We start from the raw sequence: 21,577 nt of genomic DNA, 5'->3' as shown, positions 1-21,577 counted from the left end.
CTTACAAAGCCTCAACAGGGCGAGCTTCTTTACCTATATCTTGCTGTCTCCCCAGTAGCAGTAAGCTCGGTCCTGGTCCGAGAGGAGGGCAAACTCCAGAAGCCGGTATATTACACCAGCCGGGTCCTGAGGGACGCCGAGACCCGATACTCCAAGCTTGAGAAGACAGCCTATGCTCTGGTCATCTCAGCTCGAAGACTCCGACCCTACTTCCAAGCCCACACAGTGGCGGTGCTCACCGATCAACCGGTCAAGCAAATCCTGCAGAGATCAGACCGTGCGGGACGGATCACCAAATGGGCCATTGAACTCGGGGAGTTCGACATCGAGTATCGGCCTAGACCGGCGATCAAAGCACAAGCGCTCGCGGACTTCATAGTCGAGTGCACTATACCAGATGAGGCCGAGCCCAATCCCGAGCCTGAGCCACCAACAGAGTCGACCCCGAGTTTGACATGGACTTTGCACGTCGATGGCTCTTCAAACTCGGGGGGTAGTGGAGCAGGACTTATCCTCACCAGCCCGGAGGGGGTGGTCGCCGAGCAGGCCTTGCGCCTCGAATTTCCTGCTTCCAACAACATGGCGGAGTATGAAGCACTTGTCGCCGGGCTCAAGCTAGCCAAGGAGCTAGGAGTGAAAGGCTTGAAGGCCTTTAGCGATTTCCAGCTCGTCGTCAACCAAATTGTAGGCGACTTTGAAGCCAGAGACCCAACCATGCAGAAGTATCTTCAGAAGGTACGGGATCTCGCCTCGACCTTGGATTCCTTTCACATTCAACATGTTGCCAGGTCGGAGAACCTCAGGGCCGACCAGCTATCAAAGATGGCGTCCTCTCGCATGAGTGAGCTCCCTAGGGAAGCGGTACTGGAGTATCTCCAAAAGCCCAGTACAGACGAGCCCGAGCAAACCCTCTGCGCCGAGTTCGAACCAAGCTGGATGGACGAACTCATCAGTTATTTGCAAGATGAAGTCCTCCCCATTGACGAACAAGAGGCTCGTCGAGTCAAGCGCCTCGCCACCCGATACGTACTGTACGAGGGGAAGCTCTATCGGAGATCCTTCACCTCTCCACTCCTCAGATGCCTCCGCCCAACGGAGGCGGATTACGCCCTGCGTGAAGTCCACGAAGGGATCTGCGGAAGCCATCTAGGAGGGCGAGCGCTGGCCCACAAAATTTTGCGCCAAGGATATTATTGGCCTACACTCCAGAAGGATGCCATGGACTTCGTCCAAAGATATGATCGGTGCCAAAGGAATGCCAATATTCAGCGCCGACCCTCGGCTCCTCTGACTTCGATTAGCTCCCCCTGGCCTTTTGCCCAGTGGGGAATCGACATTCTTGGGCCATTTCCACTGGCCACCGGGCAAAGGAAGTTCCTGGTCGTCTCCATCGACTACTTCACCAAGTGGGTGGAAGCAGAGCCTCTAGCCCGGATCACCGAGCAGAAGATGCGGGATTTTATCTGGAAGTCCATTATCTGCAGATTTGGGCTTCCCCGCATCCTTATCTCCGACAACGGCCGCCAGTTTGACAACATTCATTTTAGGGAGTTCTGCTCCGAGCTTGGCATCGACCATCGCTTCACCTCGGTCGCACATTCTCAGACGAACGGAGAAACCGAGGTAACAAATCGTACTATTTTGCAGGGTCTCAAGGCCAGGCTCGACAAATCCAAAGGACAATGGGTCGAAGACCTATATAATGTCCTGTGGGCTTACCGGACAACGTTCCGTGTCCCCACCGGCGAGACTCCCTTCAACCTGACATATGGAACGGAGGCCGTCATCCCGCTGGAGATCGGGCTTCCTTCTTCCAGAGTAGAGCATCATGACGCCGGCTCCAACTCTTCGCAGCTCAGAAATAATCTCGACCTGATCGAGGAAACAAGGGAGGCCGCCCGAGTCCGAATGGCGAGATACCAGCAAAAGACAGCCCAGTACTACAATGCCAGGGTCAAGGTCAAATCCTTCAAGCCAGGAGACCTTGTCCTTAGAAGAGCTGAAGCCTTCCGACCGACTGAGCAAGGAAAGCTGGCCCCAAATTGGGAAGGACCATACCGAGTCACGCGCATTCGCCGACCCGGGACTTACCAGCTAGAGTCCCTAGATGGAACTCTCATTCCGCGGAGCTAGAGCTCTGAGAATCTCCGCGTGTACCATCAGTAGGACCCCAAAGGGGTCCACTATTCAATTATTGAATTTCATTTATTCCATTCTGCGGATTTCATTTCATAATAAATTCATGGTTTACGAACCTATTTTTGAGCTCACCAATCCTCCCGGCTATATTCTGATGGCAGGTGTGCTCCTACCCCGATCCATCGGGATGCCCCGATCCGTTGGGATGCTCGACACGTCGAAGTACTATGAGTTAGCGGTCCTCTCTGACCGGACGAGCTCGGCTCGTGCTCCATCGACAGAGTTAGCGGTCCTCTCTGACCGGACGAGCTCGGCTCGTGCTCCATCGACTATGAGTTAGCGGTCCTCTCTGACCGGACGAGCTCGGCTCGTGCTCCTACCCTGAGACGTCAGGATGCCCCAATATATTGGGATGCCCTGCCACAACGGGATGCCCCGACCCGTCGGGATGATCAAGACGTCGAGATATGAGTTAGCGGTCCTCTCTGACCGGACGAGCTCGGCTCGTGCTCCTACCCTGACCACGGTCAGGATGCCCCGAGACGTCGGGATGCCCCGATCCGTCGGGATGCCCCAAGACGTCGGGATGCCCCGGCTATAGGGAAGTCTCGAGACGTCGAGATATGAGTTAGCGGTCCTCTCTGACCGGACGAGCTCGGCTCGTGCTCCATCGGCAAGAGTTAGCGGTCCTCTCTGACCGGACGAGCTCGGCTCGTGCTCCTACCCTGACCACGGTCAGGATGCCCCGAGACGTCGGGATGCCCCGATCCGTCGGGATGCCCCGAGACGTCGGGATGCCCCAGTTACCGGGAAGCTCGAGACATCGAGATATGAGTTAGCGGTCCTCTCTGACCGGACGAGCTCGGCTCGTGCTCCATCGACAGAGTTAGCGGTCCTCTCTGACCGGACGAGCTCGGCTCGTGCTCCTACCCTGACCACCGTCAGGATGCCTCGAGACGTCGAGATGCCCCGATTTGTCGGGATGCCCCGATATGTTCGGGATATGATCTTTATTGGTCAAACGAGTTCGGCTCGTTCTTCATCAACCCTGGCTGGCGAGCTTGCCTCGTTCTTTATTATTGGATTTCTTCATTGGATTTCTCTATTGGATTTCTCTATCGGATTTCTTCATTGGATTTCTCTATGGGATTTCTCTATGGGATCTCTATCATTGGATTTCTCCATTATTGGATTTCTTTATTGGAGTTCCCTTTCTCTGGATTTCTCTGCCGACGACCACAAATAGCGGAGTCTGAGCAGAGATGCGTCTCAAGTCGCCTCAGCGCAGGGACGCGTATTATTTAATGTCTCGGCATTATCTTATTTATCCTATGTCTCCGGATTTCTCTGCCGACGTCCACAAATAACGGAGTCCGAGCAGAGGAGCGTCTTCAGTCGCCTCGGCGCCAGGACGCACACGGTACAAGGTACCATTTATTTAACGTTTTTACGTTACTTTACCTTTTTTGGGATTTCTCTGCCGACGTCCACAAATAACGGAGTCCGAGCAGAAGAGCGTCTTCAGTCGCCTCGGCGCAAGGACGCACACGGTACAAGGTACCATTTATTTAACGTTTTTACGTTACTTTACCTTTTTTGGGATTTCTCTGCCGACGCACTCCAAGAATAGATGCCGAGCAGAGGAATGTCCCTTATCGCCTCGGCGAGGGAATGTTTGCGACACTAACGCATTATTATTCTAAGTCCGGTGAATCCCCGTCACGAGCTGACGAGCATTCGACCCATTCGTTCGAAACGAATCTGGTCCGCCCCGGCAATGCAAGGGTCGAAGTTCGCTAACTTCGCCGAAGTCCCAGTGACCGCCTTAGGGCTTGGTCAAGCCCTGGGATAGGCTCGGAACAATGGAGCCTAAATCCCTGGTATAAGCATAAACGTTGCTATGCCATTAGTCGAGGGACCGAGCGATGGAGCTCGGTAAGCCGAACCTAAACCCAAACCCTGTGGCGGGCGAAATTAGAGGCCATAGAGCCCAAGTCCTCGGAACTTAAAACGGATCCGAGCAGGAAAACTTAGAGCGACAATCGAATTTCCAAAAAAGAAATGTATATTCATTTCAAAAGAAAGCCCGTGGGCTAAGTACAAAATTAGGGCTTGGCCCTTACAAGTATGGGGGAAATAACAAAAATTACATTAAGGCTCGAGCTCGACTACCTCGGCCTCGGCAGCACTAGGAGTGGCTGGCTCGGCAGCCGGGACCACTTCGATGGCCTCGGCAGCAATAGGAACGGCCTCGGGAGCGACCTCGGGGGCGACCTCGGCCACTTCAGGGGCGGCTACGGCCGCCTCTGCCTCCGGAGCCTCTGTCTCCGCCTGCACCCTTCCTGCTCCTGGTTTGAGCAGGTTTACATCGAAGTCCGGGAGAAGCCACCGCAACTGGTTGCGGAAATCTCGGAAGCCTTGGATTAACCCATTTACGCCCTCTTCGGCCATGAGTTCGCGAAACTCTGCCGACTCACGGAAGAGCGCCACTGCGTTCTGGGCATTTTCCTTGGCCTCCATCTCCCGAGCCTCATGGTACGCGGCTCTCCGTTCAAGGTCCCTGAGCTCCCGCTCGAGCTCTAGGTGGCGGCCGTGGGCGTCCTCCAACTCCCGCCCACGAGCGGCCAGCGCTTCCTTGGCCTTAATTCGCCGAGCCTCTGCGGCGCGCAGCTCGGATCTCGTCAACGAGTGCACGCCCTTCTCCTCGTCGAGATCAGCGGTTAGAGCTCGAATTTCCTCATCGGAAGCTCCGACTTTCTCTTGGAGCACCCGTTGTTCGGCTTCGGAGGCCTGATGCTTCTCTTCGGAGGCCAGGTACTTGGCCTCGGCGGCCATGCACCTCCTCTGGGCCTCCTCAAAATTGCATTCGTGTTTCCGGGCCTCCCCCCGGAACTCGCGAACTAGGTGCATCAACATCTCCGTCTCGTGCACGTGCTGTAGAAGAGAAATGTGAGGCGCCACAAAACAAGTAAAATAAAGCAACGAACAATCTCTATAGGAGGGAGATCTCACTTACCCGGATGATGTTGCAGCGAGTGGCGTCCATGAAGATATTGTAGCTCATGGACTGCATCTTGGCCCGATCAGCCGGGAGCATCGCGAGCCGAATCACTTCGCGTGCTACCTGCGGGTTTTCGAGGGCTGAATCGCCCTCGAACACGGACCAGGAGGGTGCATAGGGCACCCGTTCCTCCGAGACTGGCAGGCTCGGGAGGCCAGCATCAGCTGGCCTAGATGGAGCCGGCCCCGAGGCTCCTCGACTGCTCCCCGGCGGGGAGCTAAGGGGCAGGGGTCGGGCGAGCGGCCGATCTGACTGCCGCACGACTGTGGCGGGTTGCGCAAGCACGGGACCCGCAGGACTCCTCCCCTAGTCGGCAACTGAAGCGTCCTGCCGACCAGGGATTTGTGTTAGAGGCACCGGGCATAGGGGCGCCATCGGGGCTCTGGATCCCGAACCCCCGGGACCCGCGCCCTCTCTCCGCTCAGCCTCAGGGCGCGCCTCGGGGCGCGCAGGCCGAGAAGGCCCCGCCTCGGGATGAGCGGGGCGGGAAGGACCCGCCTCGGCCGCTGCTGCCATCGAGAAAGTCGAAGCGGCCGAGGTCTTCTGCTTCTTCCTCGGCTCGGCGGGCTCTCCAGAGAGCTCGGCCGCCCTCTTTTGGAAGCGGGCGTAGAGGACTTCGCTCTCGGTCACCATTTTTGCGATGTCTGCAAAGACGAACAAAATTAGAACATTAGAACAATTAAGGAAATAAGAACTGCAATAGCTATCCTTACCCTGAGGACGTGCCGAACTCAGGCCCACGTTCACCAGCGCGTCCTCGCTGATGAGGCCGTTCAATGAGATTCCGTCCCCGAGGCTGCGGACGGCGTCAAAAATCCCCTCCTCGCGAGCGGTAAGTCGGGGGAGCTTGTTGATGGATTTGAGCTGGGGTGGCCTCCACCTGGGGTCAAACCCCCAGGACCGTTCAGAGCCCAGGAAGAAGAACTTCTCCTTCCAGCTATGAATGGACGAGGGGGCACCGCGGAAGAGTGGTGGGCCCGCCCGAAGGGCGATGTAGAGCCACTCTCCGTCTCCCGGACTCGACTTAAAAATAAAAAGTCGCCGGAAGACGCTGACAGAGGTAGGAATCCCATGTAACAAACACAGTGACAGGAAACCCATCACTGTCCTCCAAGCATTCGGAGTGAGTTGTGCCGGGACCAACTGGCATACCGTCAACAACTCATTCACGAACCCATGAAGAGGGAATCGGAGGCCGGCCCAGAGTGACTCCGAGTGCACTCCGATCCGGCCTGCCGGAGGATCGGTTACCCGATCCCTGCGCCTGGCGGGTTCCAAACGGAACCCGCGGAGAGGGAAGAACCACTGTTCCACCATCTCCACTTCCAGGACGCTCATGGTGGGCACAGTTTCATTAGGGGTGGAACCCATTGTAGAAGAAGAAGAAGGGGATTAAACAAGAAGAAAAAAGGACAACCTGGGGAAGATGCCGGAAAAAAGGGGCTTCGGTCTCAGGAAGGTAAAGAACAGAGCTAAAGGCAGGAAGCAATAGAAGGAGGACGGAAGGCTGGGGGAGGGTTTAAATAGACCTCCCCAACGGCCTGGATCAGCAAGAAATGCTGTATCCTGTTGAGATGACGACACGCGTCGATCTGAAAGACAGAACAGCACCCCTAATTAAGGCCAGCGCTTCGAACGACGAAGCGCCCCATTGGATCGTGCGGAAAGGCGTCCGCAATCAAAGATCGTGTAGCTCCATCATGAGCCCACGACGCGAGGACGCTTCGCGAAAGGTGTCCCAATAATGAGGCCTTTTTGGGAAACAAAAGGCGTCGCCTATTAAAGGCACCTCGAAGCTTCCGATAATTCAAAACGCGCGATATACTATTAATTTTTTGGAACTGAAAAGACCCATTAATAGCTACTTCCCGCGCTCCAGCTGGTAGCCAACTGGAACTCGGAAGTCGGGGGGTAGTGTTGGGGGAAAAACCCCAAGTCATACTGTTGCGGAGGCGCTCGGCCAGAGGGCACTGATCGGGAAGGCGCTCGGCCAGAGGGCATCGACCCAAAGGCTGCTCAGCTGGAAAGTGCCGAGCAGAAGGAGCGTTGACCGGAGAAAGCGCCAAGTAAAGGCACCCGACCAAAACACCCAAGTGCGTCCGCTCGGCCGGAAAGAGCCGACCAGAGGATGCCGACCAGAGATAGCACCGAAGGGAGGCGCTCGGTTAGGAAGCGCTTGCTCGAAAGACGCCGATCAGGGATACTTCGAAGGCAACCCCGCCACAGGGCGCCCTACTGGGCGACCAGCTCGGCTCGGCACCCCTGCCGAGCCGATGCCTTAACCAAGCACTCAATCCTCCAGGGGATTTGACAACTCGACTACAACTTGTCGCCTGCCATAATCTCTAAGCCGTCAAGGCATAAGATCTCCGCAGGTATTCGGCACGACCTGCCATTAATGCATGAGACTCCCTCAAGTCTCCGATGCACCCAGTCATTAAATGAACACGGCTCAAGACGATCTCCGGATCATTGAACCGTCAGAGCGTATGGCTCTCCCTGACCGCCGGTTCATTCGGTATTAAATGCACTCACCATCCACGAACCCCAGGCCCACTACGGCCGGCGGTTCAACAACTCCAACAGGTCCGATCGACCGTGACAGCTCTCTGACTCCGGTCTGATCCGGCCTTATTCTCCACTACGCCATTAATGGGCTAAATCATTACAAAAGGGACAAACTCCCCTGTCACCTCCCAGGAAACGCAAAACCCCACTATAAAAGGGGAGCCTGGGGGGAACGGGGGGGAGATAGACACAATTGATGACATCAAAGCTTTCATCTTTGCTTCATCTTAACAAAATATTCTGTGCATACACTCTCTCTCCTCCTACCCTCTCCACATATTTGCCCCCTCTGACTTAAGCATCGGAGGGCCGGCGCCGGGGAGCCCGGCCACCGGTTTTCCTTACAGATCCGGAGCCCCACCAGTGGAGGACGCAGCCGACCGGCGCACCGCCGTCCGCCCCCTGTAGCAGCGGAGCTTCGCCTTCTCCGGCTTCGCGGCGGCCCCCGGGTCCAATTTCCAGCAACATCATTAAAAGGAAATTGCGGTTTTATCTTCACAAAGGTGAACCCTGAAGCACAGCAGCAAAAGTGAAGAAACTTGAAGTCTGTTGCTGTCACACTCCCAACCGAGTGCATGACAGATGCCGCATATACCTGCAAGATGAATTATACAGAGATGCAAGGCTAGGTGAACAACAATCAGTCTATTCACAATATCAATAACTAAATAACTTCAATCTTTGAGAGCAATGTAATAAAATTCCACAATTCTCTTTCATCAACATATAATCTTGGGATAACAAAAGTCTTAACGCTCCAAGTTAGTATTAACATAATCCAGATAAAAGTCTCCAGATCTAAGCTAAACTAATAAAAGATCAAATGCCAATTAACCAAAACAACTAAGATTTACAAATGCTCATAAGCTATCTAGCGCACTTTCCAGAGTCCTATAAGCAATCATATTTCAGAACCTGAGAAAAAAAAAAAAAAAGCTATACCAGCTTAGTAAGTGACAAAACACGGGTTAAAGCATATTAACATATAATAAATCAAATAGAATAGCAGGTCATTGATTAGGTAAAATCTCATACTTATCAAATATTAAAGAATAATATTTGTATTTCTTTTCAAAAACATACTTTTCACAAAATAATGCTAATTCTAATATTTGGCTATGGTTACTTCACGTAATGGTATGGGTTGATAAATAGATATCTGATAACAGATAGTAAGTAATTGGTCCTCAGATAACTATTTTTCTAATTACCGATGGTGTCGAAATTAGTTTCTCAAATTACTTGTCAATAAATTTCAAAATTCAATTTCAGCATATCATGTGATCAAAATAACTCATTTTCAGGAATATAAAATATATATTTAATTTTTATGTTATTTTTTATGATAAAATGTAACATGCTTGACCATTAATAAAATAGATACAAAAATCATAAAAGCTATTTTATCAAACAATACAAACTTTATTTTTTTTTTTCAAATTTTGTTAGAAATCACATCATGAAGAGTTAAGTTACTTATTTTGTAGATGTCAAAATATAGTTAATTTAATCAAGTAACACAGATGCTTCGGTACCTAATAATCCAAAACAACATATATACATGCATCGACTCAATGACACATTAACATTTTAAAGTAATTTCTAAACTTTCCAGAAATTCTTCAAAAATCTCAATTTTCAAACTACTATGATTGTAATGGGGAAACAGGTTACTACCCTTTCCCTATTACAGAGCTGGAATGGGCGATGGCACATTACACAATTCTTTAGGGCTAGCTTAGAGGGAGAAAAGACCGGAAGAAAGGAGAGAGAGAAAACTAAAAGAAGAAGAAGAGAGAAAGAGAGAGAACGTGGAAGTGTGAAAGAGAGTACGGAAGAGTGGGAGAGAGCAAAGGAGAGGGAGAGTGGAAGAGTTTGGGAGGGCGGAGAGAGTTGGATGCATGTGGATTAACAATAGAGCTAACAGAGAGCGGTGGATAGGGTGGGAGACAGTGAAATAAAAAATAAATTTTTTTTATAAATATTCTTCTAAATATCAAAATTTGCATGAATACTCTTTCAAAAGTGATATTTACATGTATACCCTCGTCCAACACTTATTTTGCTATTTTGCCCTATTTTATCCTTATTTTCGTATATATATCCATGCCATCTAATACCGTTAAAAAATTAACGGTTTTAAATTAAAATTACTAAAATATTCTTAATAGGTAGATGTGAAAAAAGAAACATTTATAAGCTGATTACGATGGAAGATAAAAAAAAAATTTTAAAATTTTATTTTATTTTTAATTAAAATAAATATGATTTTTGTTAACGGTGCTAGAGTAACTGTTATATTAGGGGTATTTGTGCAAAAATAGTGTTTTATGAAGGTACATAAATAAATATAAATTTTATGAGGGTACTTACGTAAATTTGAATTTTTAGAAGGATATTTATAAAAAAAACTCTAAAAGAAAAATATAAAGGAAGAGGAGATGTGGCGTGGGGAGGAGTAGAGCATGTGCGGGAGGGAAGCGTGTGACATAAGGAGAGCGTGCACCAACCCTTTGCTCTTATTCTCTGGATGGAGGGGCACCGGTTTACAGGCGAGCCCTCATCCTGACTGGGCCTGGGCCATGGGCTGGAGGGCAACATTGGCATAAGTTTCAAACCGTGGGTGGTTAAAAAAAAAGGAGACTTTCAATTAATTCAGATGTCCCCTTCTCTGACTAAGGATGGTGCTTGCAAAGCTATAAGCAGAGCTTAATGGATGTTTTCACATGTGATATAAAATAGCTGCCTGATAGTTTCATGACACATTCCCTTTATTAACAACTAGAAGTCTATTTGTATTCAATTAGAGTAAATTTTATGACCATACAATCTGCAAATGGTGTCTTCATTGGCCCAGGAAAAATAAAAGAAAATTACATTTCAGTTGGAATCCTATAAGTAATGCATACAAGCTGTCGAGGTTTCAGTCAAGAAAGCGGTTTGGAATGGTTATCAGCAATCACTAATAGAAGATATGGAGGACTTGCTCTCTTCTTCGGAGTATAACTATCTTCCAAAGGAAATACAAGTAGCAGCAGGAAGACGCACATACTACTTGGCCCAAAATTACCTTCTACACAGGCGACAGTGGTTGCCCATCCTAATTCTGAGAGGTTTCATTCTTTTTATCACTTGATTTCCCGCTGATAGCCCTCATGACTTCTTCTTCCTTTTTATCAAAAAAGTGAATTAAACGTTTACAGCAATTGAATATACTTAAGCTGGGTTGAGGCCCATCACTTGTCCTGGTTTCAGTAGATTCTCCTGTATTGTACTGGTTATACTGACAATATATTCGTATGAAGAATACCAAGAGAGCAATGAAACATGCAAGACCACAAATTAAGAAGAGGCCCCAGAAGCTCCCCAGGCTCAGCCGGTTTGTGTCCGTTTCAGTCACTTCTGAAGTGCATCCTTTACGTGCTAACCATTGATCATGGATTCTCTGGAGATCTCCACTCTCTGACAATGATAGGATGGCAGTTGATAGGTCCTCTGCAAGGGGAGAGTTTCTCTGAAAGGCCTGTTTGGGAAACATTCAGCAACCCTCTATGAGAATGAAGAAAATGCAATATCTATGCACTAAACAAGAAGAAATCAAAAAAAAAAAGAAAAAAGAAGAAATAAATCCTCAAATGCATTCACCCAAGAAAAATTAATGAAAAAACCTCTCATCTATTGTCAAAGTGTAACATCTTCGTAATCGGTGGAGATAAAAGATTAAAGTTCTCCTAGCTTTTTTTACTTCCAAAATCACATATTACTTTGCTTAGTTTTGATTGTTTATCTCAAATATCAGACTTTTTTGACTGAAGGTTTCTGTTGCTAAAGAAAGTTGTAATATAAATCACAAGGTGAGGATTGTAAATCCTTGTCAATGATTACAAGTTAATGTTTCTAAAAGTTATTTGAATTTTGATGAACATTGGAACACCTAATCCTGAAAAATCAATTTGACTTTTCAATATAACCATGCAAAAGACAAGATCACCGTGATTTTAGAATGTGAAATGTGAATACATGCTAATAATCAAATCTTTGAAATATCCTAAACTAATATTGGCTGCAAATGATGGATCAGTGAGATCTATCGCATTAAGTTAACTCATGAAAATAGTTGATAGATACCAACAATATTTGGAAACGAAAGTACTTACAAACCCCCATCCATTTTTGGTGAACTCCTGACCAACCATCTGAAACTGGCAATAGATAGACAAGAAGATCTCAACATATGGAATTTCGTCTACAATTGCAGCAACACCACCACCTTTTGGTCCAAGCTCAAGAACTCTTGCATATTCTTCAGGTGAATTTAAAGGTACCAGACGGGATGGAGAAATATTAAGTTCTTCTATCATGTAATTTCTTGAAAATTTTCCAGCCTGATATCCAATAGGGTCAGAGCTTGAGATCAAGCTGTCAAGCCCTTTGATCCCTGGGGAAAGCTGTTGAACTGTGAGGATTGATGTTAGGCTGGCAGTGTAGCTTGAGGTGATAATTAGTACAACAAACAGCCAAATGATCAGCACAAACCGTCCAAGGGTGCTCACAGTGTTTTCCCCTGATTAGATCACAGAAAACTTTTCAGATACTTAAATATTTCATAGTAGTTGAAACATGGATTATAGATCCAAAATGCGTGCTGAATGCTTAGAAATTTCGAAATATCAAAACAGCAAGATTGACGTACTGTGAGCAAAGAACATTGTCGACAAACTAAACCTGCAAGATGAACACAGTGGAATAAATTATTGCATGTTCTAAGAATAAAAGCAACAATGTAATACGTACACAGGATGGTAGAGGCATAGTAGGCTGCTTGAACAATAAATTCTTAAAAACATATAAAATATGCAAATCACTGATTAAGAAAACTATAGGATTTGATTGAAGCAAGCACTCAGCATGTTATTGGAACCTATTTAGATTTTTATGTGATTAAATTGTTAAAATAATATATTTTTAGTCAGGATTTTGGATTCAGACATACAATGGAAGCCCATGGCAATTATAGGAGACAGCAGATTAAAACAGTCCATGTATTAAAACAATATAATATGTTCATTAACTGGAATGTGCTACTTCAAAGCTTGTAACAGTAAAATATGCTCTGAATTACCTGGAAGGATCTACCTCGAAGCTTTAGACAAGAACATATACTTGACATGAATTTGAATAACTAGTAACTGGTGATCTATGAGTTAACCGGGAGGATATAATGCAAATTCAGATATATGCATTGTTTGCTACTTTTGTCATGCCCCAAACCCACCATCTAGGTCGGCCACGTAACGTGGCCGCATGAACTCTAGAGCGGTGCTCTAAAGATCATGCAAGGCCTAGATGAACAATTTTTCAATAAATTTCATAAATTTAATCAACAGATTATAACAAAAAAGAATCCAACTACTAATTCCATCATAATCAAATAATTCAAATATTCAAATACAAAATTTTAACTGTCCATTGACATTAAAAAATAAACTACCTAACTATCTAATGACTGTTGTTCGAACTTTATGCCAACCTATCCAAAATATATGTATCCTATGACTCTGAAAAAGAAAGCAACAAGAGATATAAGCTTTACAGCCCAGTAAAAATCCCTAAACACACTTACACTATCATAATAATATACAGTTTGAAAATAATATAAATATCACGAAAATCAAAGTTCGGCTATTAGCAATACTCAAAATAAACAAATTTCACATATACGATTAAATATCTATATTAATACCCACTCAATGCGATACATCATACAATATCCAATTAAATTTTCAACACTAATTCCAGTAGCTTATCATTAAATTTTCTGCAATCCAATCCGAGTCTAAGACCCATATCCTTTCAACTTTGGGCTAAATTTTGATCACGTTTTCCGCCCGTGATAGGATAATTGATACGTGTCACATTTTCTGCCAGTGACAGGGCAACCAATAAGTGTCATGTTTCACGCCCGTGGCAGGGCATTTGATAGTAACGAGATTAGCCCAGAGTCTACACAGGTTCATATTTATGTTTAGTTATAGACTAACCATGGTAACATTTTCTGCCCGTGATGATAAGTGTCGCATTTTTTTGATGGAGCAATCAATATACTATGCTTAGTCCACAGCACCACATCCATTAGCCTGACTGTGCAAATGTAAGTTATACTCATATATGCATTCATCATAATATTAATCACAAGCATATATGATCAAAACATAATTAATATAAGAACTATTAAAAAATTCTTGCATCTTACTTATCTCGATCATTAGCATATCATACATACATATGAGCAAAATATATATAGTCATGCAGACCAGTGTATAAGAATTCTTACCACTATATCCTGAAAACCTAAACAGACTAATCATCTGTTCACACCGCAATCTATGAATCGGGGTGCACAAAACCCTGCTCAAAGTCTTCTTACTCAGAAGATTGTTCTCACATAGAACTAAATCCACATAAAAAATTATCCAAGGTATCCAACAACCTAGAATCCTCTGCTGGTCTACTAAAGAATTTACTATCACATAGTAACCCAAGACTACCTACTAGTTCCTTTCCACCCAAACTATCCTGCTCAACTAAAGAGAGAAAAAACCAAGATAGAGAGAGAAAAGAGAAAGAAAGAAGAGAGAGAAACAAGAAGAGAAAGGAACTAGAGTGAGGAGAGAGAAAATATGGGAAGAAGAAGAGAGTCGTGAGGCCCTCTCTCCTTCCCTCCCTCTCATTCTCGAAATAGAGGAGGCTCTTGATGGCACTTGTGGTTGGATACCCCTAGTGGCCAATGACCTACGGCGATGCTAGCAGCGTGCCACGTTCGGTGACGACTGACAAAACAAAAGAAAAGAACGTGAAACAGGGAAGACCCCATTCACGATCATTTTGTCTGGATTTCAACAGAAAGACAGTGGCCTAACAACCAAAAGAAAGAGAAGAATAGAGAAACCAACAACAAAGACTTACCTCCAGCAAGCTCTTCCGGCCGGATTGATGGCGAAATCCCCAAGTATATCCCACAGAATCTAGGGATCTTTACCTCTAATGGGAGAATTTCCAAGGTAGAGGCAAAAGGAGGAGGAAAGAGACTTTTTTATAGATGAAAATCGGGCACAACATGAAAGAATTTGGTCTCCTTAGACTCCTTCCTCCGGCAGAATTGGAGGAAGAAGTTGGAAATGGGCAAGAGAAAGACTCCTATCTGGAGTCTTCCTCCCTGCCACACATGCCAAGCACGTGATGCGGCCCAGTACCCAACAAAAAAAATGGGTCCTTACAACTTTACAACTAAAATGGATGATATAAGGTTAGTTACAAAAATCGAAGCTTTTGCTAGCAGCAAAATAAAGCTTAGTTTATTCCTCACTCTTTCTTGGTTGTTAGATTTGCAATATATGTCCCTATGTATGAAGATATATGCGATCAAAAAGGTTCCATACTATAAGATTAGCATAATTATTAACAGCCATATATATATATATATATATATATATATATATATATATATATATATATATATATATATATGTCCATAAACAATATAATGATATGTTTCATATTGATAAGGGAAAACATTAAGAATATTTATTGAAATTAATTTAAATTACCATCACATGCCTTTACACTGCACATGCATGTACAAGACAGGATAATATGTACATTTCCCAAAGGTGCCACTCTGGAAAATAGGGAAAAGCATTATTGAAAGAATAATAATTATAACAATAACAGCAGCAGCAATTGTCATGCATGCACGACACACAAGGTCATCGAGTGATAGCCTGCCCCCCTGCTACGTGCAAGTGCATGCGCATTGGCATAAAGACAAAAGCTTGTTTTCTGAACATGGAAGTTGCATTATAAAATTAAACCTGTGAAAAATATTGAAGACTAAGGAGTCTGCTAGTGGATCTGGAGGAGGTATCATAGGTTCTGTGAGATGGAGAACTCTAGGGAAAACTAGAACATCCAGGACTTCTTGTAGGATTCTTATATAAATTGTATATAAAACTTGTGTCAATATTTATCAATTATATTAGATTCTTAACAAGTACAGGATGTTTGAAATTGGATTTATTTTAATATATTAACATAGGGTAGAAAGGCTTTAAATAGTGAAAAGCATCTTTACTTGCAACTAGGTAAGCTGTAGAGAGCTTGGGAATAAATAAAAAGCAAGCTTATATTTCACTCATCTCGTATGTTTAGATAGTGTAGGGAGTGCATCCAAATGATTAATCCAATTTTCTGAGAATAAATTGATTGCATTCTGCAACTAAGAACATCTCTCCAATTCAACATAGATTAAATATGTCTTGCAAGATTCAAGTTCCAGGGGTGCTGTAAGAAAAAAACTGGAGATCGGACAGCTCAATCCAACTTAAAACGGTAAGCATCATATTAATATCATTTTCATGGAAAAACAAATCACAATAAATTTACTCTCAAGAACCCTCAAGCTGCAGAGTATGATCTGTTTATTTCTTCAATATCTGAAGAGTATTAAGAGACACGTTGCTACTAAGTTGTGAATACATCACCTATCACAAACTAATTGTTTAGATACGAAGATGATGCATGTGTTTGAGAAATTATCATACAAGGAACAAGCAGAACAGGCTGAGAGTTTGATGGCATAAACTACTTGGAACTAAAGACAGTAAACTATGAAGAGAATCTGGTTATAGTTCTAAAATGAACTTTTCTCAATAAATATTACCCTATTTTCTAGGATTAAAAGCAAACTTCAAAATGTTGCACAAAGCTACATGCAGGATGCACCTATGTGCATCGCCCTCGGTAACTCCAGTACTAATGCATTGAAACTTTGGTAGGTGCTGTTGTAAAATAATAGATGGAGAGAAGGAAGAACTTATCAGTTGAGGCGTGATTTCACTGTCCTTAAGAATAGATCGCGTGATGATCGAGCGCGACGCGCCCAGTTAAACGTTTCCGAATCGGATTCGCCAATTTTGGCTTGGACCTCCATTGGGCTCATGCGCGCGTGGGCTACTTTATTTCTTTGCTTTACCAAGTTAAAAGGTTGAATATTACATAAAGATCTTTTGAGTTTTATCCCTTTCCAATGTGGGACTAAAGAAAGTACACTAGACAAAAAGACAAAAGACAAAGAAGGGCAGACTCGGAATTTTGAAATATTCCGACAGGTGCATTATCTCAGAGGATCTTTGGATTTTATACAATTTTTGGAGCTAATCTTCCACAGAAAAATATCTTGGGGGTGATTTAGCTCTTGTATTTTATAAGTCAGTTTCCTCGTAATGGCAGAAATCCTCATTGTGCATGTTAAACTTATAGCCACTAATTAATGTCAAGACTTAATTTGTTTTGTTTTTTTTTTTTTTTTTTTTTTTTTTTTTTTTTGCTTAAAAAAAAGGGGTAGGGGGGAGGAAGGGACAAGCCCACCCTCACGTAGCAGCCCCCACTGGGCCCCCGCCCCGCCAGGAGAATGTTCGATGCGGGCAGAAATGGCCGTGTGTTGGGCACCCCGACCGGTTTTACTCATACCCTCCCCACCCGTAGGCCCGGCTCAGCTACTCCTCTGAGCTCTGGCTCGAGTCCCACGTATGAGTACGTCACACCCGGCACCACCCCGGCTACTAGCGGTTCAAGAGCGGTCCTACACCACAAGTCCAAGCAGTGGCCAAAGTAATGAGCTTCGGTCCACAATTTAATCGTCGCCGCAGCGATTCGAACTTGGGACCTTATGGTTAGAATTGCTGCCCAGTACCACTAGGCTACCACCTTGGTGGCTGTTATTCCGTTCTTTACTACAGCAGTGCTGCCATATAAGGCTGCTGTTAACATATATTCATTAGCATATACTTCTAGCAGAAAAGAAATCTCAATAGCAGTAGAGGATACTAACCAACATATTGTCACAAGTTGTTCGCGTGGAGGTCCACGAAAGTCTTCGTTTATCCGATGCTCGAGAATCCAAATAACAGCTCCAACAAAAAGAAAAAAGGCGCCGGTGACACACCACATCTCTAATGTAAATGGTTTCAGGAAAGCCCAAGCAATTGAGTCCGTCTTTTTGACAGGAGCTACTATAACTAGGCCTGATTCAACATATGGCTGTGTAAAATCTACAATTCTTGTTCTATTTCTGACGATGGCAATGTCCCCTACAGCTGCATCAAGATTCTAAAAAAAAGGGCTTAAGGTAGGATTCACAAAGAAAGCAGAAAGAAGACTAAAATTAAGAGCTTGAAGGAAAGTGGGAAAAGAAAAATTCATGATGGAAGATATACTCACATTCTGAGCAACCATATGCACAAGTTCATCATAATTCGGATTTGTCAAACCATCCCCGATTAGTATAAATGAGCATGGAACTGGGTAGGGCAACAGCTTAAGTGCGGTGTTGAATACATCGATGCAATAGCCACTCACATTGTCAGTACCAGAATCATTCGACACGAATTGTTTGAAGCTTACTTTGTTAGGAACTCCAATTCTCAAAGGTTTTCCATTGTTTGGGAACACCCATCCGCGTGGCTTCATCATGGTTTCGCCAGGCCATATTACACTGTAAAGTTGCTGGCTGCTGGTCGAAATGTTTGGTGGCTTCCCATACAAAATTTCAGGAGCAACAACTGAAAGTCGAGAGTAATTAGACCAATATCCTATCAAGCGTGAGCCTGTCCCACCAATGTTAATAATATCATATGCTGGATGGATTAAGTTCCTATCTGAATCGAACTGAACATCACCTGATAGACCTGTAAAATTGGTAAGTAACAATTGCTCAAGTATTTGGTCACCTCTGTCAAAGCCTTTTAGTGCTTCTAAGTGCAAGGTACTTCCATTTGCATCATGCAATCTTGAATCTTTAGAGAAAACAATTTCCCCTCCTTGCCTGAAGAATTGGTCAATAGCACGAGCAACCAACCACACTGAATCATAAGCATACATCCCATAAGTGTTCAAGCTCGAACTAGTACTCGAGCTTTTAATTTCATTATTCCATCTAGATAGAAACCCTGTCTTGAGATCCGAATCTGCAGTGTGGTGACGAAGAACCACTACCCCTTGTATAAGGCTCATAGTGTTAGGATCAACAGGTTTGGTTGAGTCCAGAGTAGCAGCAAGCCAATCAGTGGCTATCCACACATATCCACTGTTCATCATCCCCGTATGTTTGGCAATAGAAAAAACAGTCAAGCCAGTGTCAGGGTTCACATGCACAATGAAAACCCGAGATTCCATTAGGTTCACTTTAAGCAACAAGTCAGTAATCATATTTATGTCAGCCTGAGGAGGGAAGGCAGCTTTGTAAGAGATCTCAGCCCGTCTGCTTGCAAGAGCATCACCTAATGCTGCTATCCCGCCCCGCCCATAGTCATCATCCACAAAGATGGCAGTAACCTTCCTCCATCCATAATATTCGACGATATCGGCTATCGCATTCATCTGGAAATAGTCACTATGAATTGTTCGAATGAAATAAGGATATTCCAGTGAAGAAAGAGTTGGATCTGTCGCTGCAAAGGATAAGAGTGGAACATGAAGTTCGTTAACGACATGGGAAATGACATGGCCTATCCCTGAGGATTGGGGACCTACAATGGCAACCACATCTTTCTCCATCAGCTGCAAGGCTGCAACAAAAAGGGTCTTAAACAAAGACTACTGAAAATTATGACAAAACTTCAAGCATTTAGAAGGCAACAAAGGGTGATTGACCATAATCTTTTCCATGGAACTGTTATGGGACATGTAAAGCTTCGAAAAGATATATAGATTTTTCTATCTTCCACAAATGAATGGATATGAATAGATGATTTCTGAAATAAATGTAAGTTAAATATTTCAAATGTAAAAGTATGGAGAAAAGATTTGGAATTCACCGGCATAAAAGGGGAAAAGGACTTCCTTTTAATGGCAAGTTTTTAAAACTAGAAATTAACTCTAGGCTAATGGACATCCTTAACAATTAACAAATCTCAGAGACAAGCTCAGAGACCTCTTTTTTTCCTTTAAAGAATAAGTTCACAAACATATCGATAGCAAGGGGATTCATGAAGAGATAAAACTGAAGAAGTGATATCTTTCTTTTTAGTGGTAGAACAAATGGTTTCTCTATAAATTATATTTTGAGAAGAACACAACAATGGTAATCAACCTTACCCAATTACAGCAGAAAATAAAATTTTCTGAATAAATACAAAGAAACCATTTGGCAATTAAAAATATCAAAAGAAAAGGGATTACTTTGCCCAGAAATGAAAACATACCCGCATTAGTTCTTGATAAATAATGTTTCATTATACCAGTAAGCTCAAAATTATTAGTTTTAACATTCCTTATCAAACAAATGACCCTGATGATCAATAAAGATCTCTTTAAGAACATAAAATATGTAAAACATATTTATATATAAAAAATGTCTAGGCAGTTGTAGATTGAAATATCTCCATAGCATCCGAACTAAAAGTAATATAAAAAAATGGTTTACACATAAAAGCATTCATTTGTGCCCATTATAAAAGCTACACCTCAAAATGAGAATCTCATGTTACCTTCCATGGTTCCAAGAAACCCGCTGCAATTTGTGTCCTGTTTAATCACATTCAACCTAGTCCCAGCAAGAACGCTCGTGTCCTTGTTGACATCCTCCACAGCAAACTCGATCGCCAGGGTTGCTACTCTTCCAATAGTAGAATTGAAGGTGAAGAGAGCCCCAACGTTCACCACGGGACGCACTGAGGAGTTGCTGGTGTTGTTCTGACCCCTTCCCGTTGTTCCAATCATACCAACCAAGAAACAAACAGCAAACAATCGAATGGACGGCCTTACCTTGAAGCCGGCAGACCCAGTTGCCATCCCTGGATCCTTGGATTGGTTTGAGTAGTTTACAGTGACTTCATTGGGATGGCTCCTGGATTTTGAATGCCGTTATGGGATGTCTAGTTTCTAAGCTTCTATGAAACAGAGAAGAGAAGAAAGAGCATTCGACTTCTGAACAACCGTACTGAGAGAGACCACTGCCCGGTATTTATAGGCATCTAAAGGAGGTGGAAAAAGGAAAAAAGCAACCAGTTTTAGAGAGGAAAGCATAAGGACCGATCCTAAACCCCCTCTGTTTATGGGGGAGCTTGAGCCTTTAGGAGTTCACACCATGACTAGATAGAAGAAAAGAATTGGGCAAATGTCTTCCGACTCTAAGGTGTTGTGCCTTGAGAGAATCTCTTTCAGGCTTGGAAATTAGGCAAGCAACAGTGCTTTCACCTATCAAAAGGGAATGGTATATGGAAGGAGATTATTGCAACATGGAAGAAAGCCACACAAAAAGTGGCTCAAATTTGTTCCAGCTGGGCAACGCTTTGTGCCCACAATAATTCAATAGATAGTTGTATGCATGGCACGCCAGGATTGCGGTATATTTCACCAATACCTTTGTTACACGTAGCAATGAAGCTTTTTTTTTTTTTGGACGGAAGATTGGAGCACCCAGGCATCTTCTCTTTTCGGCTGTACATAGAAATTCTTTTAGGCCAAGTTTACATATTAGCAGCGTAGAGGTTGAGACTGGCAATGTCAAATCTCATGATAGAGTAGCTCTTTAGAGTGATTAAGTGTTGTTACAAGACTGTAAAACATTTTAGTTCTAGCGCATGAATGGGATCACAGGACCTGGCTTCGGAATCTCACACACCTTCGGAATCCACTAAAAGAAGGTTAGCCATAGCTTGGACATAATTTATACGTGCCCAAGTTAAAGGCATTGTCCAATGGGATGGTCTTTTGCCCCTCGTGGTGTATGGTGTGACCTCAACCTTTCTT

The 21,577-nt window shown here is 44.4% G+C and overlaps 1 protein-coding gene and 1 long non-coding RNA gene across 3 annotated transcripts; one reads left to right on the top strand and one right to left on the bottom strand.

Moving 5' to 3' along the window:
* Positions 1–10,538: 10,538 nt before the first annotated feature.
* LOC103723200 (glutamate receptor 3.4) lies at positions 10,539–21,128 on the bottom strand. Of its 2 annotated transcripts, none has more exons than XM_008814043.6 (6): positions 20,314–21,128; positions 18,047–19,392; positions 17,658–17,935; positions 12,462–12,493; positions 11,926–12,332; positions 10,539–11,291 (listed from the first exon to the last, which is right to left on the bottom strand). In XM_008814043.6, the coding sequence occupies exons 1-6, from the start codon at positions 20,615–20,617 to the stop codon at positions 10,869–10,871; spliced, it is 2,790 nt and encodes a 929-aa protein (XP_008812265.3). In that variant the 5' UTR covers positions 20,618–21,128; the 3' UTR covers positions 10,539–10,868. The 2 variants fall into 2 exon arrangements, with proteins under 2 accessions (XP_008812265.3, XP_026655806.3); XM_026800005.4 differs by having other exon boundaries at positions 18,047–19,353.
* On the top strand, positions 16,427–17,151 carry LOC149752998 (uncharacterized). Its single transcript, XR_016396178.1, has 2 exons — positions 16,427–16,602; positions 16,936–17,151. It is a non-coding gene; the product is annotated as an uncharacterized LOC149752998 (long non-coding RNA).
* Positions 21,129–21,577: the final 449 nt, after the last annotated feature.

The sequence above is a fragment of the Phoenix dactylifera genome, chromosome 8 (genome assembly GCF_051530095.1).
Source record: "Phoenix dactylifera cultivar Ajwa chromosome 8, Ajwa_hap1_PhDact_Kaust_v1.1, whole genome shotgun sequence".
Taxonomy (NCBI): domain Eukaryota; kingdom Viridiplantae; phylum Streptophyta; class Magnoliopsida; order Arecales; family Arecaceae; genus Phoenix; species Phoenix dactylifera.
The sequence above is the reverse complement of the archived record's forward strand: the minus strand, read 5'-3'. Positions and strand labels throughout refer to the sequence as shown.